Source organism: Dermochelys coriacea, chromosome 1, assembly GCF_009764565.3.
Source record: "Dermochelys coriacea isolate rDerCor1 chromosome 1, rDerCor1.pri.v4, whole genome shotgun sequence".
Taxonomy (NCBI): domain Eukaryota; kingdom Metazoa; phylum Chordata; order Testudines; family Dermochelyidae; genus Dermochelys; species Dermochelys coriacea.
In genome coordinates, this window is record NC_050068.2 from 178,378,679 (window position 1) to 178,405,470 (window position 26,792).

The 26,792-nt window shown below is 39.7% G+C and overlaps 1 protein-coding gene across 26 annotated transcripts in view; it reads left to right on the forward strand.

The window, feature by feature from the left end:
- Positions 1-26,792, forward strand: part of ROBO2 (roundabout guidance receptor 2) — a 1,574,290-nt gene that overhangs the window by 1,375,575 nt on the left and 171,923 nt on the right. For all 26 annotated transcript variants that reach the window (XM_043509447.1, XM_043509509.1, XM_038413374.2 and 23 more), the window contains 3 exons: positions 3,342-3,499; positions 5,603-5,723; positions 18,394-18,532. In XM_043509447.1, coding sequence (XP_043365382.1) covers positions 3,342-3,499; positions 5,603-5,723; positions 18,394-18,532 — 418 coding nt within the window. The remainder of the gene's footprint in view (positions 1-3,341; positions 3,500-5,602; positions 5,724-18,393; positions 18,533-26,792) is intronic.

A 26,792-nucleotide genomic window follows, 5' to 3' on the forward strand; every position in this document is an offset into this window, starting at 1 on the left:
TTTTTATAAAGGCACAAAAATTATGTGATATAGATAGCATTATGGGATGGAATCACTTGCATGCTGGAAGTTGATACACTTGCTCCCAGTCACTCCATGCAAATTGTTTCTTTCCCCACCATGCATTGCTAAAACTTCCCAAAAGACAGTGCACTGGATGGCAGCAGGTTGCATGCTGGAATACCTAGCCAGGGTGCACCATTCTGTGCATTGACACAAGTGCTCTTGGTAAGCACATGCAGCACTGATGCAAGGAGCCAAGCAGGACATGCACAAGGGATATGCTAACTTCTGTGGCTTTATGCCAACGTAACTTGTGGCAGGAAAAATTTGTGGTTTACACATGGCCTAACAGACCTCCATTTCTTTTTATTTCCCAGGGATGATACTTTTGGAAATATTTGGGAGAGCCATGCTGATCTCATTGGTGTTTGTGCTTTGTATTGTCATTATTATAATGTATGAGGGAGCCCTGAGTCACGTATTCTTCCGAAATCAAGTGATCTCCATTCATACTTATTCCTCCCCTTCTTTTAACCCATCCTCTTGTTCTTCATCCTCCTTATTTTCTTCCTTTCGCTTCCTTTTGCCCTCTTTTTTTTCCCCATTTCACCTAACACATTGTTTCATGCTTCATAATTTCTGTGTTCTTGGTCATCTTTATTTCACTTCCCACCACTATTCTTCCCCTTTGTCTCCATCTGTTTTCTTCTCTTCCTGTTTTTTTCAATTTTCTCTCCTGCATTTCCTAAAACATAAGACACTTTCAGAGGTACATAGTTAGATACATCTATTACAGCCACAAGAGTCAAGTTTCAATGTTTTTCTCCCCACTAAATCTCAGTTCTGTGTTCATCCAAACCACACTTGATATAGAAACAGGGTAGAGGGGAAAAGGGGATTTCAAACCTTATTCTTGCCTGGCTGGGGTGCTACTCTGCTCCTGGCATAAGTCAGAGTAGCTTCCATGTTGCTGTAACTTAAGCTTTCCTGTGGCCCTCAGACTGTTCTGGCTGCTGAAAACAATCACAGTGCCCCAGCTATACTCTCATCCTCAACCCCTGTGTCAGAAACTGTGATTGGGTGGTATGGAACCATCATGCTTTGGGGAACATTTTGGTGTACCCTGCTAATTTTATTACCCTTTTGCATCTCTGGAATTGCATTAAAGGGCTGTAATATAATGAAGAACCAGGTCATCATATCTGTTAACTTTTAAAACAATTATGAGTTTAGTAGCATATGTAATGATGATGGAACCACTTGATGTTGTCCATAGGCCTCTTCAAAAGGATTAATGTCTGTCACTCGGCAGGTTTTTGAGTTTTAGAAATGGTTGATGCTTGCCAGCAGTTTACCAACTGTGCAAGATTTCTCCACTCAAAAACATTTCTTTCTCTCTCAGCTCTCAGATATAAGAGACACTTCCAGAAATGCGTGGTTTTGAATGTTCCTTTTCTGGCCTCTCCCTTGAAATTGCTGCTGATGTTGCCTTTCTTGGTTTCATTTGGCAAATACTGTCTTTCTAATATGATTGCCATAAACACATATTGTAGTACCAAATTGTTAGCAGCCCATAATCTTCATCATGTTATTTCTGTATCATGGGTTACCTTCCTTATATTCCATTTTATCTCAAAAAGCCAAAAGACCCTATTTTTTCTCAGTTTAGTTATTGTGGATCAAAAATTGGCATTGGACAAGCAATTTGCATTAGTCAGAAATAACTTTTGGGTTGAGGCTTTTGGCAAGTCATTTGTTGGGAAAGCAGTAGTAAACAATGTCCTTCAACCTACTAGATGTGCTACTTTGGAAAAGGTTGGGTCCTTGCCAAAATGCAGTTTGTTCCCCACCACTTCCTATTGTTTTTTATTTTGTACCTTTAGAGATGGCCTAAACAGCCCCTCCTTTTGTGTTTTATATATATAATTTTAATTATTTCCTCTCCCCATTGGATTTACTTGTGTATCTCAAAATGCTGAATGATAACTGTAACCCTACACCTATACTGAGTTCCACAATTATATGCACTGTCACCTCAGCACACTCAGAGGCTAATCCTTGTGCATATAAATACTAATTTCTTGTCTGTACAGAAGAGAACAGAAAATATGCAGTTTAAAATGTTATTTTTTTTATTTTATTAACAGTGAAAGCAGTAACTTAACTCTGCCTATAAACTGTGTGTGACCAATTTCTATTAAACTCTTCCTGACTGCACTTTCACTAGGATAAAGTGTTTTCTGATTTCTCGGAGGGCCCTGGTTTCATTAAGGGTGGGAACTCGTTAAAGCAGTAATGAAGCCCATACGTAGCTGATATTCAAGAAGGGGAAATGCCCTAACTTCAATTTCAGTAGCTCTATCTAGAGCTATTTTCATTCTGATGTTTATAAGAATGTCAATTAACCTAGAGACGAGGATACACGTGGAGGAATAACGATGAAGTAGATATCATTTCAACACAAACAGGAGCCAGCTAGCTGGATCTAATCCTGCTGTACAGCAGCATGATTTACATAAGAAGCTAGCATGTGTTGCTTAATTTAGTTTTCAAACGTCTTGGCAATGTATATGCTTTTTCTTTTAGGCAGTGTGGGACAAGACTGGTCAGGACTGCAAGAATATGAAAAGAATAGAAGAAGCACTGCTAGCATACTGTATATCAGCTCAATTTCTTTAAGGCTTAAGAAAACGCCGATCATTTAGCACCAATTTGATCATAAAAAATAATCCTTCCTGAATAAAGGCAAAACTCCACAATTTGATACCAGCAGTGTTATATCTAGAACCTTTTCACTATCCAGTAGTGTGGTGGGGGGGGGGATCACTGACAAGAAAGGTGCCAATTGAAGAGCCAGGCACACCATATTTTTAAAAGGTTACAACTAATGTCCAGCATGCTGCTATCTTTAACGAAAAGAGTTCTGTGTCAGACCAGAAATACTGCCTTAAGGAATATTTCTCCTCAGAGCATCAGGCTGGCCAGATGTCACTTGGCAGGTGGATCTACAATAGAAGGATAAAAGGACCAGTGTGTATATTGGTACTTTTGCTTTTAAATGATGAGCAATGCATTTAGTTTTAGCAAATGTAAAGTAAAAACACGCACATCTTGTCTGTATTCATTTGATAAGAGAGCCTACCTGTTGAGTCATCTTTCCTCTTCCCTCTGCCCCAAATGACTTATTTTGCAAGGAGTTTTACAGTGCACATAGTATACCAAGCTGTCATTTGACTAACTTGGAGGCTACTTTTACTGGAAAAACAATTTGTTTGCCTTTACCATGTTGCAATTCCTAACAACTCATTTTCTTTTCCTTTTCTCATTTGTTCCATTAGTGCTACGGGATGACTTTCGCCAAAACCCTACCGATGTTGTTGTGGCAGCTGGAGAACCTGCTATTCTGGAGTGCCAGCCTCCTCGAGGACATCCTGAGCCCACAATCTACTGGAAGAAAGATAAAATCCGCATTGATGACAGGGAAGAGAGAATCAGTGTAAGTCCTACCAAACTGCCATTGATAGATAATTGTCCACAATGTTTTTAAAAAGTATATTTCTCCTTGGATTTGAATGAGCACTGAATAATTTATATAGCTGTATCCACAAAGATATAAACCCCTGTCATCCAATTGGCTCCATGAGGGAAAATTCTTGTGCTTATATGGAACTTCACTGAAGTTACTGGGACACTAGGCAAACATTGGGTGTCCATATGCAGTTCTGATTGTAGGACTGAGGACGTAAGTATTCGTATTTGCACACCCCCACTAGCCTCACAGCTGAACACCTTGGAACTCTGGAACTGGAGCAGAATTTCACAGATTGTTTCTACAATGGGCCAAACCAAACCCTCCAGCACTAACCTTTCAAGAAGATAAAAATGTGCACCTCAGGTCTATCTCTAGTCATAGGGAGACCTGGTATCAAAGTCTATAGTTAAGATTATCTAATATCTTCTACTAAAATAAGCTGTTAACTTTACAGAACTTTAACAAATCAGGAAGCAATTTTTTTTCTGCTATCTGCCTGTAGGCTGAATATTTTGAAAAGTTTAAGCATATATAGATCAGCTGTTGCTAAGAACAAGGTTAGGAAAAAATCCATCATTTTGTCCATGTTAAAAAGAATTGTTACAACTATTTCTATTAATAATTCTTCTATGCTTTGGAGTTGCACAGATGTCAGGGATGTATCTTTGCCTACCCTCTGAAAAGCTATCCAAATTTGTCCAAGCAAAAAGCTTCTGAAAAATACTAGTTTGCACATGCTCAGGAGAAATTTGTTAGCGTTTGGCAGCAAAATTCTCTGAACATTCCGTCTTCCATTGGGCATGCTCCAGTGTGTTAGCGACCAGAGGATGTGGAGGAGAACAAGGAGACAGCCTGACTTGAATGCAAAGGAGTGAGAAGTAGGGGAAAGTGGGGAGAGGAAGGAACTGGTTGGGGTAATAGAGAGGAGGCATCGATAGATACCAGGGACAGGAAACATAGGTTGTAAAAGAGCTGAGGGCGGACAGAGATGGGAATGAATCAGGGTTGTGTAGTGAAGAAGGCTGTTATCTGTAAAACCCTTGCACAGGCCACCTTAATACTGACCTTTCCTAAATTTTGAATAGTTGGCTTTGTAACCTTAGTATTCCTTTAACATGGTTATTTTATACATAATAAATTTTGAACTTGTTCAGTGCTGGTATAATTGATACAATGGTGGGCTTTGGAAACTTGATTGCCTTTGATGTGTAAGGATTTTCAGTAAAATGATCTCAATATATTTACTATTCAAGGTATTGTGGGCCAGACTGTCTCCACTAAGTTCTGCTCAAACTGGGGGAGAAGGGAAGAGTAACAGGGTGCTTACTACACTTCCGTGCATCTCAGGTTATTGTGGCTCCAGCTCTGACTTAAGTTGAAGCAACCTATTGTTTGCTCTAACTTATAACAGCTATCTATGGTCCCAAAGAGTACATACATTTTCTGGGAATTTGCAAGGCTGAGCTGTGGCCTTTTTTCTAATCATTCTCTTATCATTCTCTTCCTCAATATGTCCCCTGTACTGGGGTTGAGATGAGGCTGATATAGAAGTCAAGGGAATTCTCAGTTGGGCATCTGTAGGTTGATTCCATCCCATGTGCATCAGTCAGAAATAAGGAGAAAATCTGGCCTTGTAAGTACAGAGAGTACAAGGGAATACTACAGATTCTGAGGTAAAACTGGCTTCCTTTTAAAGTGCCACTACAGTACTGTAGGCTTACAAATTAGTATACTATAAATAGTGTACCAGATGCAGCATATATCACCAAAGAAAGGTAGCAAGAAATGTAATTGTTCTGAAATATAAGGGCATCTTACAAAAACAAAAAATTGAGACAAGACCAGAAGTAGGGTCAAATATATTTCAGAAGAGCCTAATAGCAAATTAGTATTGGTATTGTTCAATACCAAATAGATGGGCTGATAACCCTTAAACAACAAAAGTCAAGGCTTAAAAAACAAAAGCCCCCCCGCCCCCACCATATTTGAGATCTTTGCAATCTAAGAGCCTCCCTTTATTTTTGATAGTTTATGTAAATTAAAATATCTTTTCTTTGCTTCAAACAGATACGAGGTGGGAAACTAATGATCTCAAACACGAGGAAAAGTGATGCTGGCATGTACACTTGTGTCGGTACCAACATGGTTGGCGAACGAGACAGCGATCCAGCAGAGCTGACTGTCTTTGGTAAAACTACTTCCTCAGCTTTTGTTTTGTTTTTACTATACATGTAAAACATTGAATTGATCTAGCTGAATAGCCAAAGCAGGTGACAAAGTCAGGGTAACAAAAGACAGGGCAACTGCTAATGTACAGGCACATTTCACAATTTTCCATGGAGCACGTTTCAAGGGTTACATGTTATAAGTTAGGAGCTGGGATTAAGCACTCATTTTTTTGTGAGTGCATATTTTAAATCTAATTGGAGGTCCTTGATGAAATTCATAAACTCAGAAACTTTAATCCAATAGATAATGCTTTCCTCCACAAAATTACCAAGTATAATTGAGCCACTTTTAATACAGCATCTGCTTAGCAGAGACTTGGACCAACATATTCCATTTAAATAATAAGAATATGGAAGTGAATTTTCAACTGTGTCCATCTGACTAACAACTGGACAAGAAACAAGGTTGTAAAATCCTGCTGGGGCAAACACATGCAGTGGTGATATTTCTATCTACCATTAACAGTGTTTCTGTATATACCACTTAAGAGGACTTGCATGGACAAAATAAAAAAAACACTAATATTTGCTCATGTTACAGTCTCTTCAAATAACATGGGGACTTCAAGGCATACCACTTCAGTAAGTCTTCCAAAATAGAACGCCCATAGAGAATACCAATTTACAAGCTGCATCTTTTTCTGATGGTATGGCTCGAGTTTTGTATTGTGGAATATACAGTCCTAATTTAAATATCTCTTATCTAATATCATCCTCATTTCCTTTTTCCAATGCCAAGTTTGGGTTGAGTTGAGGTTATGAGCAGATTCCATACACATTTGTTTGGAGCCACCATTTGAGACTGTTGGGGTGTTGCCTGGGTGATTTTATATACCAAGTGATGCCACTGTCTCCTTGGACATCCACAGCTTCTCTCACCCTGCTCTCTTCCATAGAGAACAATTTTAGACAATTGGCATGGAATCATTCTAGCAACATGGCCAATCTGGTGCCCTTTGATGATTGTAGTGACTCACTGCACTTTCAGACTTCTATGGATGTTGTCATTTCTTAATCTATCTAGTCTCGTCATGCCTATGATATGGTGCAGGCATCTCATTTCAAACATTTGCCGCTTTTGCTCCAGGTGCTTTATCAGAACCCATGTTTTGCAACTGTAAAATAATGTGTACACAATGAGTGCTGTATATGATCTGGTTTTAACTGTCATGGATACTGATTTAAGGTTCCAAATATTTTTATTCAGACATGTGAACGTTCTACTGGCAGCAGCTATCTGGTTATCGATGTCATCTTCATGTTGACGTGTTAATCCAAGTAGCAGCAGCTGTCTACTTCTTCAATGTCTGCACCATTAATGAATAACTTAGCCTGTTTCTTGATTTTTGATGTTACCAGTAGCCTTGTCTTCTATTCATTCATTTTTAATCTTTATTCTCTGGCTCTTGTGCACAGGTTAATTGCTGCTTATTGGTTGCATTTCTCCCAAGACACTATCATTACAATGTTGTCTGCAAGGTCAAGGTGATTGATAATTTGCCCCAATATCCTGCAGCCTCCATCAATGTTACTAAGGAAACTGGACAAAATATTTTCTATGTTTAGAGCAAAAAGTATTGGACTGAGTATTAATCTCTGTTTTGACTCCAGTTTTCACTTCAAACCACTCTGTCAGCTCTCCATTGACCCTTACTGCATACCAAGCAAGGCTATATATACTCTGCAATACTTGAATCAGCTTGCTGCTAGGCATTGTACGACTTTAGTACTTTGCACAAAGCCTTTCAGTTAACAGAGTCAAATGCTTTCTTAAAGGTAAGGAATGTGCAAAACAGAGGTTCATTGAACTTGGTGTGTCTCTTCAAGATTTGACCAAAAACAACTGTCTGATTTATGTTGGAGTGCCCAGGTCTAGAGCCAGTGTGTGACTCAGAAAGGAATTCCTCTGCTCTTCTTTTCATTCAGCTGAGAATCAATCTACAGAATACCATGCTAGGAATAATCATAAGACTTATTCCTTGATAGTTATTGCAATCAATCAGATGACCTTTCTTTAAAGAGTTGGAACGATGATTGAGCATAGCCAGATTTCAGGGACTTCACCCTTTGCCTAAATCATGTTAAATAGTTTGTAATGGAGCATGACCATGCCTCTTCCACCATGCTTTAACACTTCAGGTAGTACGCTCTGTGGACCAACAAGGGGCCTTGTTGTTTTTCAGGGGCTTCATTGCACCTTTAATTTCTGCTTCCATTATGTGTTCTTCATTGTTGCCTTTGTAGCTGATGGCCTCAAGGACATCTGGGTCAACTTGACTATTCATGTGGAGTAGCTGATGAAAATGTTCTTTCCATCTTTTGAGCTGATCTTTCATCATGTAGCTGACTTGTTAAAGGTGTTAACTTCTGTAATAGTTTTTTCAAGCTCCATGTCTTCTCTCTCAAGCCATTGTCGTTTTTCAAGCTCTTTGTCTTCTCCCTAAAGCCATTCTTTCTCAGTTTTTTTCACTATTCATTTTAGTTCCCTGTTGATCTATTTGTTTTTCTGCTCAGCAAAATCTTCACCTTTCCAATGTTCTTGATATGTTTTTCTTTTTTGGATAGGTTTTTGATCTCTGCTGTGACCCACTTTTTCCTTTTTGGATACAGCCTCATCTTTAAAACCTCCTCACTTGTGGCATGAATGATGGTTTTTTGCTCTGCCCAGACTTGTTCTATTGTTATGTCATCTAGGTTTAAATGAAGGGCAATATGTCAACCAATGATATTCTGAAAGGGTACCTTAGTGTCTATATTTTTTCAAAACTTTGATATTATAAACTGCCTTGGCTATTTTTGAAAATTTTGAAATATGAAGTCTGATCCTGATGGTAGTGATCACTGCTTGATGGTCTGAGTTTGCATGCAGACTTCTGTAGACCCTAATACACTGTTTTCCAGCACTGTCTTACTAAGATGAAGTTTATCATGTTTTCTGTAATACCATCATTAGAAATCCAAGTTTCTTTATGGAATTGCCTGTGCTGAAATGCTAAGTTTGTTATAAACAAGTTGTTGGATTGCTTCAGTTCTGCACTATTATCACCTCTCATTTCTTGATCCTATTTCTTCTTTTCCCCGGTGTTCTCTCAGGCCATGTTATCACTCCCAGTCTTGGCAGTAAATTCCTTCATTACAAGCAGAAGATTTCTAGATGGGGTTCGTGAAAACTCTGCTTGAAGATAATTGTAAAATTGGTTTGTGGCCCTGTTTGTCTTATCTAATGTGGTATACAGTGTTATCAGTCTTTGCACATATACACAGATCAAGATTTCTTTCTCCATTTCAAACAAAGTATGAGCATGAAATGGTTCCCTTTAGTGAAATTCCATGACTACCTGTGGATTTGCCACGATGAAGTATTATAGGACTGTAAACTACCATTCTGCTTACTGCATTGATGAAGCACATGACTTTTTAAATGGTACTTTTGCACCTTGCAAGAAATACCAGTATTAGATTATAGTTTCCATTACAATTAGCACATCACCATTATTTTATATTATTATATAATATTAGAGATTGAGAGAGAGAGAGAGAGGACCGCTCTTCTTCATTACTTTGAGTACTAGTAATCTGTGGTCACAATCCCTGTAGATACTAAACAGATTGAAGTTCAAATCTACAAAGCTCTACGGTTCCCATAACTTGTTAAAGGAATTAAATACTAGGGATAAAATTATGTGAAAAATACATTTAAATTCCTATACTGAAAAGGCATGACAAGTATTAGTTTTGCCTTAATATGCAGTCAATTACAATATTCTGAAAATTTGCTACAGGATATAAGCATAGCAGTCAACCAGTAAAGTACATTCTATGCCTGTCTTCCTAATACTGTATAAAGGCAATGGTAAATTACATTAGCAGTTTTGATCCCACATAATTAAGTTAGTCTATATAAGGAAATCTGTACATAGAATTCCCTTGCTGTCCACATTTTTCCAGCTCTTCGGGATTTTTTTTTTCTGCTGCAGCAGGAGTAACACACAGGCCAATATATTTAAAGTTGGATGCTGAAAGTTAGGCATGTTTAGATGCCTAAATATGGATTGCCTGATTGAGTTGGTTTAAAAATGTTGGGTTTGATACTTAAAATAAATCCAGGACAGGAAATGAATCTGCCTTTACTGGGAAATTAAAAGGATTTATTAATGTTACTGGCAAATATACAGAAAGTACTGATTATGGTAGGGAAAACTTCATTAATCAGATGATTAACCACTTTTCTCTCCTTTTAAAGAAGCCCCAATCCAAAACAAAAAGAAAAAGAGAACCCTATGGCAAGCTTTAGTATATGTTGCTACCCTACTAGGAAATAGGATAGTTCCATACTACATTTTCAGAAATCCATTGTAGCTTATTTTTGGCTCTGAAAGTTTTTCTAGAATACTTTTTGTGAGTCACTCCTGATAGTTTTCAGGTTACCTGTGCAGTTAATTTAGCTTGAGGCAATGCCTCTGGAAAAATTGAGTCCACATGGTGGTGACCGGTGGCTTGATGGGAACATCAAGGATGTCTGGGATTTTGAAAACAAAAGCCCGTAAACCCAACACCTTAAATAAAGCAATAAATGAAAACACAATAAAAGGGATAGTAAAGGAATGAGAGGAGAAGAGAAAAGATGGCAAGAAGGGGATGTGCATAGGTTGCAGTATTCAGAGCCCTCCCACGGAGATGCACAACTATTATTGAATAATATTCATAAATATCCCATTAGAACTGTTCTCAAAATAAACGTTACATTTTTCTGTCTATTTATAAAACTGATATTTTTGTGTGCATTTATGAAATAGCTCCACAACAGCATTTTCAATTTTTGTTGTAAAAAAAGGGATTTTGTCCTCCCTAGTCAAATCCTGAATCTTCTGCAAGCAGAAATTGTCCAACTTTTCACAGTAGCATTTGATAAATGTAACCAGTTCTGTAAGCAGCACATCCCAAAATTAGTCTTGTTCTTTGAGTGGTGACACCAGAACAGCATTAGGTTTTGGCAGTCCTCTCTTTCAAGGGTCACTGCTTGCTTGGGTCTTCTGAGGCTCCCAGGTGTTATCTCATAGCAGAGCAACAAGAGAGTAAGAACACTGTCACAGAATCTAGGATCAGTGGTTGATCAGTTAAACAAATTTCAATCACAAAAGGCAGCATGCTACTTTATTTTATTATGGATTCATTAACCCCCTTAAATTCTAAAGACCAAATTCAGAAGTGTAAGTGGTATAAATTAGTCTGATTTAAATTGTGCCCAGGTCTGAACAGGCCAGCACAAAAGTGGTTTAAAAGGCACCTTTTCCCCCTCACTCCATTCCTGTGTTGAGCAGAGCTCAGTATGATGGAGAATATAGCCAGACAATCGTGTACTCAGTTGTGCTCTGTTAGCAGTTAGGCTCGCATACAGCCACTTATACCCGCTCAGAGTCTGAAGAACCAGAAGGTATAAGTTAAGTATCATAGAAACTACTATTCTCACTGTCTTCTGTCAATTGCTTCTCTTCCTACACTCCTCTCATCAAAGATCTCAGCATGAGTTGCTCCTTGTCACTGTCTTGGACTCTAAGGGTCCGATTCATTGATGATGCATAAGGATTCATATGCAGTATGTTGTGTGAATAACTTGTCATTAAATCTAAGGGCCTCATCCGAAGCTCACTCATTGGCAGTCTTTCCATTTACTTCAGGAGGTTTTTTTATCAGGCCCTGAGAAAGTCAAAGTAATTAAAGACTTTGAGAGGGAAATTAAGTTGGTGAAACACAACTAGAGAGGGTGCCAGAAGGAGGTAAGTTATGCCACTTAGACTCCTCTAAGACAGACCCATCTCTGAATTCAGCCTTTTATTTTAAGCTATATGAACTTTGTTATTGAGTCAGCATGAGATAAGGAAGTGTCTTTGTTAGAAAGACATTGTCTGGTCAACAGCCATAGGGACAGAATTTGAGTTGCCCATTAAGGATTACACTGTATTTGGAAAAGAAATACCCCTGGAAGAAGGCACTTTACTGAAGATGTGAGATCCCAATTTTCTCCTTCTTATAGCCCTTGAGTCAGCACTATGTTCTGTGGCTACAAGATGGATTTTACTAAAGTATTCTGACAATTCTCTATATATCAAGGGTTCTTTAATTGGGAAGAATGTCCTGAATACAGAACCACCAGCTTTTGTCATCATATTTTTCACTTGCTCACTCAGCATAAACTAAGAACCTTTTAAAACATAGCATGACCCACACTCATCCTTTCATCTCCTGTGGCCTCATTTTTGGCAATGAGAGCTTTCAGGCTATTAGGGTGGAAAGTAATCCAAATCATGCTACAATTAACAAAGTATTCACTCCACTGGCTGAGATCTAGGGAAAAAAATGCCTCTAATGTTCTTCTTTGCGTCAATATCTCTAGGTAAAAAGCAGATACCCCTCCCCCCTGCCACTTGCAATATTTTTTTTTTAAAAAAGCATCTTAAACAGGCTTGTCATGCTTCTTAATAGAAGATGAAAACACCTTAAAAATTATTTTCTTTCCAATAAAGAAAGAGAAAACAGTTTTAAATTTAAGGTTTCAGAGTAGCAGCCGTGTTAGTCTGTATTCGCAAAAAGAAAAGGAGTACTTGTGGCACCTTAGAGACTAACAAATTTATTAGAGCATAAGCTTTCGTGAGCTACAGCTCACTTCATCGGATGCATTTGGTGGAAAAAACAGAGGAGAGATTTATATACACACATGAACATGAAACAATGGGTTTATCATACACACTGTAAGGAGAGTGATCACTTAAGATAAGCCATCACCAACAGCAGGGGGGGGAAGGAGGAAAACCTTTCATGGTGACAAGCAGGTAGGCTAATTCCAGCAGTTAACAAGAATATCAGAGGAACAGTGGGGGGTGGGGTGGGAGGGAGAAATACCATGGGGAAATAGTTTTACTTTGTGTAATGACTCATCCATTCCCAGTCTCTATTCAAGCCTAAGTTAATTGTATCCAGTTTGCAAATTCATTCCAATTCAGCAGTCTCTCATTGGAGTCTGTTTTTGAAGCTTTTTTGTTGAAGTATAGCCACTCTTAGGTCTGTGATCGAGTGACCAGAGAGATTGAAGTGTTCTCCAACTGGTTTTTGAATGTTATAATTCTTGACGTCTGATTTGTGTCCATCACATCAGCCACACTATCAGAGGCTCGTTCACCTGCGCATCTACCAATGTGATATATGCCATCATGTGCCAGCAATGCCCCTCTGCCATGTACATTGGCCAAACTGGACAGTCTCTACGTAAAAGAATGAATGGACACAAATCAGACGTCAAGAATTATAACATTCAAAAACCAGTTGGAGAACACTTCAATCTCTCTGGTCACTCGATCACAGACCTAAGAGTGGCTATCCTTCAACAAAAAAGCTTCAAAAACAGACTCCAACGAGAGACTGCTGAATTGGAATGAATTTGCAAACTGGATACAATTAACTTAGGCTTGAATAGAGACTGGGAATGGATGAGTCATTACACAAAGTAAAACTATTTCCCCATGGTATTTCTTCCTCCCACCCCACCCCCCACTGTTCCTCTGATATTCTTGTTAACTGCTGGAATTAGCCTACCTGCTTGTCACCATGAAAGGTTTTCCTCCTTCCCCCCCCTGCTGTTGGTGATGGCTTATCTTAAGTGATCACTCTCCTTACAGTGTGTATGATAAACCCATTGTTTCATGTTCTCTGTGTGTGTGTATATAAATCTCTCCTCTGTTTTTTCCACCAAATGCATCCGATGAAGTGAGCTGTAGCTCACAAAAGCTTATGCTCTAATAAATTTGTTAGTCTCTAAGGTGCCACAAGTACTCCTTTTCTTTTTAAATTTAAGTAGAGGACACTTACATCCTTTACTCCAGCAATTGTATTGGCAGAAGAAGATATTAAGGCATTTAGGATTGCTTTTGTTAGATTTTGACTTCCCATACATGGTCATCTAACTTTTCTGAGGGGCATATAGAGGGCAGTAATACATATCTGAGGGCCATCAGGGCCTCTCTAATGGACTGCAGTATACACGTAATTAGTTAAATAAAGGAAAAGTAAGTACTGGGTGTCACATTCCAGGGAGCAGTCCAGACCAGTGAGAGGGTGTGTCACCTCTGCCCTACAACCTTGAGTGCTTCACAATGCTTTGTTGTTGTAGCTTTCAACTTGGGTTCCTCACAATCAGCCGGCCATCCAGCAGGTCACACCATGAATGTCTGTGTGTGGCCACAGCCCTGGTCCAGCAACTTTGACCCAGCAGGCTATTGGCAGCGACACCAGCCACACTCTGGCTTCCAACAGACTTGGTTACTACTTGAAGGATGACCCCATCACACTCCTACTCCCAAATTTTCACCCCAAAACATTTGTTCTGCACTGTCCAGCCCTCTTCTGGAGAGTTCAGATATTTTAGGTCCATTGCTTCTGTAAGGCAAAAATATCCAACGTGTTGCTACTTTAATTGGAGTTACCAAGCCATTCACAACACTGGATTGGTTTTGATTAAAGAATAAAACACATTTATTTAACAGCAAAGACATAACTTTTAAATGAGTACAAGTATAAGGTGCTAAAGTCAGAAATGATTACAAGAGAAATAAAGATAAACCACTTTCTAATAGCTAAAACTTAACAGACTAGACTCAGTTCAAGATAAAATTCTCACTGCACACTGCCAGCAACAGGACTGACCAAATTTCAGGTCAGGATCTCTCCCAAAGTAAAATTGTGGCTGCCTTTGTTGTCTTAGGTGACAAAGAAAGAGGGAGAGATACATAGGCTGTTTTTGTTCCTCACCTTTATAGTCCAGTCAACCTTTGAAATGCATTTTCCTGAGTGTGAGCCCTAGATAATGTTGATTTCCACTGTGAGGTTGGAGTGATTGAGTCTCATGGTGAAAGAGGTTCCAGGCTGCTGTTTGCTAAAATGTATATCGATCTGTTACTGCCTCTCTTCTTTGCCAAAGAATGGCCACTTGACAGGTTATTGCCCATTAACTTGGATGACACCTGATAAGAGGTGCCAGTTTGTTTTTTGGCTTTGAGAAACAGGTTTATCCAGTCCCCAGACTTGTCTGATAACCCCATTTCAGTCATAATTTCAGCTTATGTTCATAACTTTACATATAATGTTGCTACATACATCTCACCATGATACTATTGGCTCAGTAAGTTATTAGTTTTCAAATGATACCTCACAGGACATATCTGTACAAACATTATTACAGTAGTGTTTAGGAGTGAATGTAGGGTGCATTCAGTCTAGTACTGAATCGTTGGTAGGGCCCTACCAAATTCATGGCCATGAAAAAATATGTCACAGATTGTGAAATCTGGTCTCCCCTCTGTGAAATCTGATCTTTTGTTTGCTTTTACCCTATACTATGCAGATTTCACAGGGGAGACCAGCATTTCTCAAACTGGGGGTCCTGACCCAAAAGGGAGTTACAGGGGTGTCACAATGTTATTTTGGGAAGGTCACAGTATTGCCGCTCTTAATTCTGAGCTGCCTTCAGAGTTAGGTGGCCAGAGAGCAGCAGCTCTTGGACAGGCACCCAGCTCTGAAGGCAGCGCCCCACCAGCAGCAGCACAGAAGTAAGGGTGGCAATGCCATACCATGCCACCCTTACTTCTGCGCTGCTGCCTTCAGAGCTGGGAGGCTAGAGAGTAGTGGCAGCTGACTGAGGGCCCAGCTTTCCAGGCAGCAACACAGAAGAAAGGGTGGCAATACCATATCATGCCATCCTTCTGCGCTGATACAGGCAGCAGCTCTGCCTGCAGAGCTGGGCTCCCAGTCAGCAGCCACCACTCTCCAGCTGCCCAGCTCTGAAGGCAGCGCTGCCGCCAGCAGAAGTGCAGACGTAGGTGCCATAACCCTGCTCCCCTCACAATAACCTTATGACCCCTCCCCCAACTTCTTTATGGGTCAGGTCCCCTACTATTACAACACCATGAAATTTAAGATTTAAATGGCTGAAATAATGACATTTACAATTTTTAAAATCCTATGACCTTGACATTGACCAAAATGAACCGTGAATTTGGTAGGGCCCCTAATAATTGATCATCCTCCTCCAAAGAAAGAATAGGATTCTCCTTATCTGGGTAGGATCAGTTCTGTAGGCTTTTTCCTTAATGTCCAGTGAACTACTTAACCCAAATTTTCTCAAAATGGCTGCAGCATATTGTAGGTGTCTGCCTGGTTTTCTGGCTACATTAACAAGTCACTTTTATAACTGCAAGCAAAGTTTATTCTGAAGTTATAAAGGTCACGCTAGTAATAGTACAACTAGCTGATGTGACATATAACCATGACCTACTTTATAGTCCTCGTCAAAGAGTATTCATCTGCAAAGCATAGCTTGGGCAATGGGCACTTTATTTACTCAGTTCAAGCTTTTAAAATGGCTACATTAAAAATTTTGTATGTGGCTATGATTTTAATTTATCACCCTTTCCTGCTATTTTCTCAGATATATTGTGTTCTGAATATTGTTGACAGAATTATAATGTTTAATTCAGCTTTCAGAGTACCAGCCGTGTTAGTCTGCATTCGCAAAAAGAAAAGGAGTACTTGTGGCACCTTAGAGACTAACAAATTTATTTGAGTATAAGCTTTCATTTAATTGTACCACTAGACTTTATTTATGCCCAAAGCTTTAAAAAAAAGTCATATTTTCCAAAGTTCTGATCTGAAACTGGATTTGACTTGCCTGTGTGAGAAACATTTTATTTATCATGCACTGGCAAGCACCGTTCTGTCTCCTGAGAGATTAATATTGTAAGCAAGTTATGCAGGTGATTCAAATCCAGTTAATCTCACATAAAGGATGTTATTTGCATTGCCAATGGCATTCACTCTGATCACTTTGTATCTGTATAATTAGCTATTGGACATACTCAGGAGCCTGTATGAGTGATACAAAATGCAGAAAACAACAAAAGAGAAAACGTGTTTTTTCCCCTCATTCGCACTATGCAAAATGCAGAGATAATGGCAAAATGGAAATAACAACGATTGTAATTTGAATGTCCTTGATAACTGTGCTCTGCACTTATGCAGTTATTTATTTTCCAGCAAGTTCTTAACAGTTATGGAAAATATCCAATTCTGAGATGCTGCAATAGACACCGACTTTCTAATGTGCCTCCCCAGGCCCCGCCACCACTCTACCCCTTCCTGAAGGCCTCACCCCCATCCTGCCTCTTCCTACTCCCACCCCGCGTCTGCCCCACTTCTTCCTTGCCTCTTCCTGCCCCGCCCCATGCCACACCCTCTCTCCTCCCCCCAGCGCCTCCTGCCTGCTGCGGAACAGTTGATCCATGGCAGATGGGAGGTGCTGGTGGGAGGAGGCGGCACTGATCGGGGCAGCTGCCAATGGGTGTTCTGCACCCACCATTTTTTTCGTGGGTGCCCCGGGGCTGCTGTAAAAGAGTCCCGTTAAGTTTTATCCCAGATGGTGGGAGCCACTGACCATCCCCACTTATCTACATTGGGTGGCTTATATTCAGTTTCAGTTTCTTAGTCCTTACAAAGGGGCCCCTGCCCATTGTGGGCCTTCTTATGGCTCTTCTGATAAAAGATCAAAAGGAAAATAAATGTGCCAGTGCTCCAGAGCCAACTCAAAGTGGAAAAGTCCAGCAGTACCTTCTGTCTGAGTAGCAGTTTTCTAGGAGTCCTTCTACCTGGATAGCTGAATCAGACTCACTCTGTCACGCTTACCCTGGGAGTTCACTGCATTTCCTGTAGTGGTGGGCATTGTGATCTCCTGGATGGGAATTTCTATTTTGGCTTCAGGAGTTGCTCCAACTGTTTCCTGCTCAGGGTGATATCTCCCCCTGGCTGACTACAGTTTCCTCTCTAGCCCCATACACAGAATATTTCTGTTGCCTTCCTCATGAGTGTTGGTTCTATACCCTGTCAGGGGTGGTCTAGGTTTATATGGTCCTGCCTCAGCCCGGGGAACTGGACTTGATGATTTCTTGAATTCCCTTTCAGCCCTACATTTTTGTGATTCTGTGAATCTCTGTCTGGGCAGCTCCTTGTACATGGTAGCTTGGCAATCTACTCTATCTCTTAGCAGATTACTGATCCTGGTTCACTCGTCCTACTCTGTGACATGGTGCAGAGAGGGAGGGCCCCACTTCTCTGCCCCATTTTCTGATTCTCATTTCCCACAAACTGTCTGTATGCTACCCAGAGTGCACGGAATGCAACTGTAATTACGTGTGCCAATTGTGGAATTAGCAAGAATGGAATGTTTTTTGTTTGTCCCCTTTGACCCTCATGGCTCACAATGTAGTCATAGACTTAGTATTTCGTAGCCTGATATTGCATATTTGGAACTAAAGTAGATGCAGTTAAAATATTTGTTCTCTTTGTTAAGCTACTTCTTCTGTGGCAGCTAATTGTGTAGTTTTGCTGCTCCGGTGGCATATAGTTTTTATGTTTCATGCAGAAACTGTTGTGGCAGCCACTGACTTTCCTTCCTTGTTCTCAACTGTTGAGTGTATCTGTGCCCATTATCATCAACCACAACATCATCAATTCATCTATATCTATACCTGTAATATTTTAATGTAGTCAACCCAACTTACTATATATCATTTTAAAATCTCTTTCAAGAACGACCCACGTTTCTCAGGAGACCAATTAACCAAGTGGTTCTGGAGGAAGAGGCAATAGAATTCCGATGTCAGGTCCAGGGGGATCCCCAGCCAACAGTCCGGTGGAAGAAAGATGATGTGGATTTGCCAAGAGGAAGGTAAGAGTACCATTCTTGTTCTCATTGTCAGTCTCTCCTCTCTGGTTAACCCTGATTGCTTTGTTCTGTAGAGTAAAACCCTAGAAATCATATATAATAGATAATCAATTTTATTGCCTGTTGGTCAAATTACCCTATCAAATATGCTCCTGATCTGGTGAACTAAGGAAAACCACTTGGAGTATGATCACCCATGGAAGAGGGTCTTGGGGAGAGGAGTGGTGGAGCGTTATTTTGTCAACATTGGCATTCACTCCACTTGAAGAACAATCTGATGAGCCCCCAGAAACAATAATAAGTAGTTTAGAAAGCTGATATTCCAGAGAATAACTTAAAGATGCTCTATAGGGGGCAAACAGACCAGAGTGCTTACATACCACTTGGAAACAGTAGTTGGAAGGCATAAAAATAAGGCAGGCCTGAAGGGTTTGCTGGCTCTTATCCAGTCTTACACAATGGTTTGAGGCTAGAAAGTAATTCTGTCTCTTCTGGAATATTTTGGAAAGAAAGAAACAAAATGCCAGAAGTAGAGAAAAGAAAGTTAAGAGGGCTCAGTCATTAGTAACAGATGTCCTGGCAGGAAGAAAGGCAGGAAGCCATTAACACAACAGACTTAGTTTAACCTGAAAAACATATTTCCCCAGTGAAAGTGGAAAATAAGGCAACACTTTGAGAAGGTAGTTATTAATAGAGAGGTGAATGTTTGTATAATAATTTCAAGTGCTAGAACTGTAGAGGACTGAGCAAATGATGGAGGAGAAAAGAACTTCAGCTGTGAACACATTAAGGGTGTTTCTAGATTCATAGATTCATAGATACTAAGGTCAGAAGGGACCATTCTGATCATCTAGTCCGACCTCCTGCACAGCGCAGGCCACAGAATCTCACCAACCCACTCCTACAAAAACCTCACCTATGTCTGAGCTATTGAAGGCCTCAAATCGTGGTTTAAAGACTTCAAGGAGCAGAGAAGCCTCCCTCAGGTGACCCGCCCCATGCTACAGAGGAAGGCGAAAAACCTCCAGGGCCTCTCCAATATGCCCTGGAGGAAAATTCCTTCCCGACCCCAGATATGGTGATCAGCTAAACTCTGAGCATATGGGCAAGATTGACCAGCCAGATACTACAGAAAATTCTTTCTTGGGTAACTCAGATCCCATCCATCTAATATCCCATCTCAGGGGATTAGTCCTATTTACCCTGAATATTTAAAGATCAATTATTTACCAAAATCCCATTATCCCATCATACCATCTCCTCCATAAACTTATCAAGTAGAATCTTAAAACCAGATAGATCTTTTGCCCCCACTGCTTCCCTTGGAAGGCTATTCTAAAACTTCACTCCTCTGATGGTTAGAAACCTTCGTCTAATTTCAAGTCTAAACTTCCTGGTGGCCAGTTTATACCCATTTGTTTTTGTGTCCACATTGGTGCTGAGCTGAAATAATTCCTCTCCCTCTCCTGTATTTATCCCTCTGATATATTTATCGAGAGCAATCATATCTCCCCTCAACCTTCTTTTAGTTAGGCTAAACAAGCCAAGCTCTTTAAGTCTTCTTTCATAAAACAAGTTTTCCATTCCTCGGATCATCCTAGTAGCCCTTCTCTGTACCTGCTCCAGTTTGAATTCATGCTTTTTAAACATGGGAGACCAGAACTGCACACAGTATTCTAGGTGAGGTCTCACCAGTGCCTTGTATAATGGTACTAAAACCTCCTTATCCCTACTGGAAATGCCTCTCCTGATGCATCCCAAAACTGCATTAGCTTTTTTCACAGCCATAGCACATTGGCAGCTCATAGTCATCCTATGATCAACCAATACTCCAAGGTCCTTCTTCTCTTCCGTTACTTCTAATTGATGCGTCCCCAACTTATAACTAAAATTCTTATTATTAATCCCTAAATGCATAACCTTACACTTCTCACTATTAAATTTCATCCTATTAGTATTACTCCAGTTTACAAGATCATCCAGATCCTTCTGTATAATATCCCGATCCTTCTCTGAATTGGCAATACCTCCCAGCTTTGTATCATCAGCAAACTTTATTAGCACACTCCCACTTTTTGTGCCAAAGTCAGTAATAAAAAGATTAAATAAGATTGGTCCCAAAACTGATCCCTGAGGAACTCCACTGGTAACCTCCCTCCAACCTGACAGTTCACCTCAGTAGGACCCGTTGCAGTCTCCCCTTTAACCAATTCCTTATCCACCTTTTGATGTTCATATGATCCCCATCTTCTCCAATTTAACTAATAATTCCCCATGTGGCACGGTATCAAATGCCCTACTGAAATCTAGGTAAATTAGATCCACTGCATTTCCTTTATCTAAAAAATCTGTTACTTTTTCAAAAAAGGAGATTAGGTTGGTTTGGCACCATCTACCTTTTGTAAAACCATGTTGTATTTTGTCCCATTTACCATTGACTTCAATGTCCTTAACTAATTTCTCCTTCAAATTTTTTTCCAGGACCTTGCATACTACAGATGTCAAACTAACTGGCCTGTAGTTACCCGGATCACTGTTTTTCCTTTCTTAAAAATAGGAACTATATTAGCAATTCTCCAATCATTCGGTACAACTCCCGAGTTTACAGATTCATTAAAAATTCTTGCTAATGGGCTTGCAATTTGAGGTGCCAATTCCTTTAATATTCTTGGATGAAGATTATCTGGGCCCCCCGATTTAGTCCCATTAAGCTGTTTCAGTTTCGCTTCTACCTCAGATATGGTAATATCTACCTCCATATCCTCATTCCCATTCGTCATGCTACCATTATCCCTAAGATCCTCTTTAGCCTTATTAAAGACTGAGGCAAAGTATTTGTTTAGATATTGGGTCATGCCTAGATTATCTTTAACCTCCACTCCATCCTCAGTGTTTAGCGACTCCACTTCTTCTTTCTTAGTTTTCTTCTTATTTATATGGCTATAAAACCTTTTACTATTGGTTTTAATTCCCTTCGCAAGGTCCAACTCTACTCGACTTTTAGCCTGTCTCACTTTATCCCTACATGTTCTGACCTCAATTAGGTAGCTTTCCTTGCTGATCCCTCCCATCTTCCACTCCCTGTATGCTTTCTGCTTCTTCTTAATCACCTCTCTAAGATGCTTGCTCATCCAGCTTGGTCTACAACTCCTTCCTATGAATTTTTTCCCCTTTCTTGGGATACAGGCTTCTGATAGCTTCTGCAGCTTTGATTTAAAGTAATCCCAGGCCTTCTCTACCTTTAGATCCATAAATTCTTCAGTCCAATCCACTTCCCTAACTAATTTCCTTAATTTTTGAAAGTCAGCCCTTTTGAAATCAAAAACCCTAGTTGCAGATTTATTTGTGTTAATCCTTCCATTCAGTTTGAACTGAATTAGCTCATGATCACTTGAGCCAAGATTATCCCCTACAACCATTTCTTCTATGAGGTCCTCGCTACTCACCAAAATTAAATCTAAAATGGCATCCCCTCTAGTCGGTTCAGCAACTTCTTGATGAAGGAATCCATCAGCTATTGCATCTAGGAAAATCTGAGCCCTATTATTATTACTAGCACTGGTCCTCCAGTCTCTATCTGGGAAGTTAAAGTCTCCCATGATCACGCAGTTTCCATTAGTATTTACTTTATTAAAAACATTAAAAAGGGCTCTATCCATATCCAAATTAGATCCCAGAGGTCTATAGCACACCCCAAGCACTATCGTAGGAGAGGCTTTACTAGTTATCTTCTCCAATGTAATTTTTGCCCAGACGGACTCTGTCTTATCCATTGCATCGCTTCTTATTTCTTTACATTCTACCTCATCATTGATATTCAATGCTACTCCACCACCTTTACCTTTGTTTCTGTCTTTCCTAAACAGCACATACCCTTCAATACCTGTAGTCCAGTCATGACTACTGTTCCACCATGCTTCTGTCATCCCTATAATATCTGGTTTCACTTCCTTCCTCCAGTAGCTCTAATTCCTCCATTTTGTTACCTAGGCTCCTCGCATTGATGTACAAACATCTTAATTTTTGCTGTTTGGCCTCGCTCACATTTTGTACCCTATTAGGCACAGTCATTCTACAGCCAATATAACCTATTAAACTAGTATCCACACCGCCCTCACTTCTTATATACATTCTCCTACCCACAGCTGTATCCTTTCTTACTTCGTCGTCTTCCCTCTCAATGCTAAAATCTGGCGTGGAGATTACCTGGACATCTCCCAACCATCTCCCCCAAATTCCTAGTTTAAAGCTCTCTTTATCAGTTGTGCCAGCCTTGATCCTAGAAGTCTATTTCCTTCCCTACTCAGATGAAGTCCATCCCGAGAGAACTGTCCTCTGTCCGTGAATGCCTCCCAGTGGCCATACATCCCAAAGCCCTCCTTATAGCACCACTGCCTAAGCCATCTGTTGACAGTCATAATCTTGTCACACCTTTGTTGCCCTTCTCTAGGAACAGGAAGGATCCCAATAAAGATCACCTGAGCCTCAATTTCCTTAAGCATCTTCCCCAGCCTAGCATAGTCTCCCTTAATACTTTCCAGCGAGAATCTAGCTGTATCATTTGTTCCCGCATGAAGGATAATTAGGGGATTCTTTCCCACTCCCTTGAGGATCCTTTTCAACCTCAGGTCTACATCCCGTATCTTAGCACCCGGAAGACAGTACACCCTTCTATTCTCTGGATCAGCTCTAGTTACAGGCCTGTCTATTCTTCTCAATAAAGAATCCCCTATCACATAGACCTGCCTTTTCCTGGTGACAGTGCTATTCTCCAGTCTCTCCCCTGTTCCCTATGGATGCAAGTTCTTTCCATTCCTATTTTCCCTTATAATCCTCTTCAACACATCCTGTATCCTCCTGGGACTCATATTTGGTGTAGTCTCCCTTGACTCTTCTGCTTTTCCTATAGGACTAACCTCTCTTCTCTTCTTCCTTACCCTTCCACCTTCAACAAGTACCTGCTGAGCCCCTTCTTCATTTTCCAACTCTGCAAACCTGTTCCTAAGCTCTATTTCTCCTTCACTAGCCCGTCTTTTCCTCTGCCTGGTTCTTTTAGTCACATGCTTCCACTGACCACTTTCCTCACCCATTCTTCCCTCAAAATTCCCCAGCCCTGCTTCCATCTGTAAGTCTGAGCTTTTCCCTTCAGATACCTCATATCTTTGCTCCATCATCTGCTCAAACCCCTTCCTAAACTCAACCAGACTTTCCACCTGCATCTCCAAATCTCGGACCTTTTCCTCCATCTTTTCCTCCAAAAGAACTTCAGCTGTGAACACATTAAGGGTGTTCCTATTGAAATTAATTGCAAAGCTCCCATTGGTCTCACTGGAAGGAGAATCAGCAGGAGCGGTCATATTCAACAACCAAACATTTCTCCTTACCTAACCAAGCACAAACAAAAGCAGTGTTTATATTTCCAGCAATGGTAAAACGTTTGGTCGTGACATGTTGTTGTTGATATACAAACGGAAATAACATTAAAGGTAGTTTGCATTCATCATCTAACCCCTTGTTCATCTCCCATATAAATAATATACTGTGTCATACTCATTATATTGTCTTTTCTCGTTCTTCTTGAAATGTTCTATATATAGACAGGTAAAGTGACATGAAAAAGAGCACAGAAACATGTGTTGGTATTTCATTATCACGTACCTAGTCAATAGAATAATACCCTCTACTGAAAATGGACATTTGATTGTATTAAGAGGTTTGTTTTTTTCTGAAGTATCAGTAAATAAATTTCTGTTTTTTTCTGTGGCTTGCTCCATATGAGCTTGTGTTTTGATAAGATGTTGTGAAAGAACATTTTGTTTGACATGTAGTAAACTTTACTTATCCCCACCCCGACTTCCCCTTGGTAGACTGAAGGCCTCTTAACACTTTCATTTTTTGACCAAAAGTGACTATCAAAAGTGACTCTGACCATGCCTGCACTATGAGCTAGGAGTCTCATTTCCCTGCTCATGTATACATACTTGTGGTAGCTCAGAGAGAGCTAGCACAGGTATAAATAGAAGTGTAGCTGTGTTACTAGCACAGGCAATGGCAGTGTGGCACAATTTAGCTGTGCAGAGTAGAAGCACTGCTGAAACTGATGGGAAAATACTCTGCACAGCTAAGCTGTGCCTCCACTTCTGCTGCCCTCCCTACCACAGCTACACTACCATTTATCTTTGCACTAGCTGTCATCAAGTTACTGCATGTATGTGCCTGTGAGCAGGGGAATTACAACCCTAGCTCATAGAGTAGATGTAGCCTTTGCAGGCCTCAGTTTTCATGTGCTTCAATTTCTGGGCACTTAACTTAAGACAACTTAAAGGGTCCTGATTTTTAGAAAATGCTCAGCAACCACCATCTGAAAATCAGACCCCATTAAGATGTCTGAAATTGGGTACTCAAAAAAACCATACTACAAAGGATCTACTACAAACATACCACTCTTTCTTCCTGGATGCGTACATATTAATCTAAAGATTTTGCTGCTCTCGGTTTGGAGGATATGACCAATCTGTTGCTCCTTCATGATCTACTTTTGACTCATACCCCACCAGTAGAAAAATGCTGATCTTGTTGCTTTAAATGCTAAGTTTGATAAAGATTGCAGGCTAACAAAGAACTCCTATCTTCTGGATTTTTAAATATTTAATGTTTGGATTTTCTTTTTTCACCAAATAATAATAATAATAATTAATAATTAAGGAGTTATTTTAAAAATGTGTTAACTGGAATTTGTTTCTTCCTGTAATGTTCCTACTAGTGATGTATTCTGACATCAAAACTAATGTAATGGTAATACATCTTGAATTTGGGTATACTGTAATGTATTTGCATCTAATGTGATAAGACTGATATTTTAGGAACTGATCCTGCAAACACTATTGCCAAATGTAACATTTACTGTTGTGCACAGGTCTATTGAAATCAGTGGTAGCAACTCAGGGTGGCAACAATACTCTTAGTAATATTTGCAAGATTGGGTTTTTAATTGCCCCTACCACCCAAGAAAATTAATAAAATGACAAAAAACAGGACAGGACAAATAACCCTAAATTTGTTACTCATGCTGAACATACCATTTGAATAGGATGCATGTTTATAGGTATTAAAATATATCTTTACTTTGCAGTTTAAAATAAGAGATTTTTGACAGAGCTTTTTTTCCAAATGCAGTAACAAATGTGTGTATATTTAGTGTGAGAACCACTGTCAGGGAAGCTTATTATTAGAATGTTTACATCAAACTTGGGATTTTGATGTGTGGGCAGATCAAGATGTCCTTTTGTTTTTGATTTTTGTTTCATTGTGTATACTTTTGTTTTTAGAGCATCTATTGTGTTCAGGTGTTTTTTAAAAATCATTGTTATTACTATTATGTCAATCTTGTAAGTAGAAATGCCAGATGCTTAACTGATGGTGGTTTGCAATTAAGTTTTATATTTCATTAGATCATGTTCATTGTTACTGCCTATATGCTCTTCTCTTTCTTTTCATATTTTAATGTTTGTGAGATGCATTACTTTTAATTTCATATGCAAATATGATTTCTTTTTAGTAAAAGTTTCATTTTAAAACCTCCACCAGGCTTTCTTATATATATATACACACAAAAATGGTTTTCATTGTTTACATAAATGAAAGGGGGATGCACGCTAACATTCTGATCATAACCAGCTTTAGCCACCAGAGAATACTCCAGATGTTGTGTTTTTATAGTACAGTTTAACACTGCATTAACAGGTTTTTGCAATTATAATTGTAAGGTACAGTGTTAGAATCTTCATCTTAGGCCTTAGAACATCACAAGCCGCTACAATGGTACTGAGATTCATTCATTTTAAGACTACAAAGGGCCACTTGTGATCATGTAGTCTGACCTTCTACATAATGCCCAAGTGTTTTTCAGACTTACTGCTTCCCAGGATAGATTCTTCCTCCTATAAATGTGGCCTGCCTTCTTAAATGTATAACCTTACATTTAGCCTGTTGAAACAAATATTGTTTGTTTGTGCCCCTCTTACCAAACGATGCAGATTACTCTGTATCAGTGACCTCTCTTCTTCATTGTTTACCAGTTCCACGATCTTTGCATCGGTCTGCAGACTTTATCAGTAATGGCTTTGTGTGTCCTTCCAGGTCATTGATAAAGATATTAAAGAGTATAGTGTCAAGAATCAATCTCTATGTGACCCCATTAGAAACACACCTACTTGATGATGATCTCTCATTTACAATTGCATTTTGAGATCTATCAGTAAAC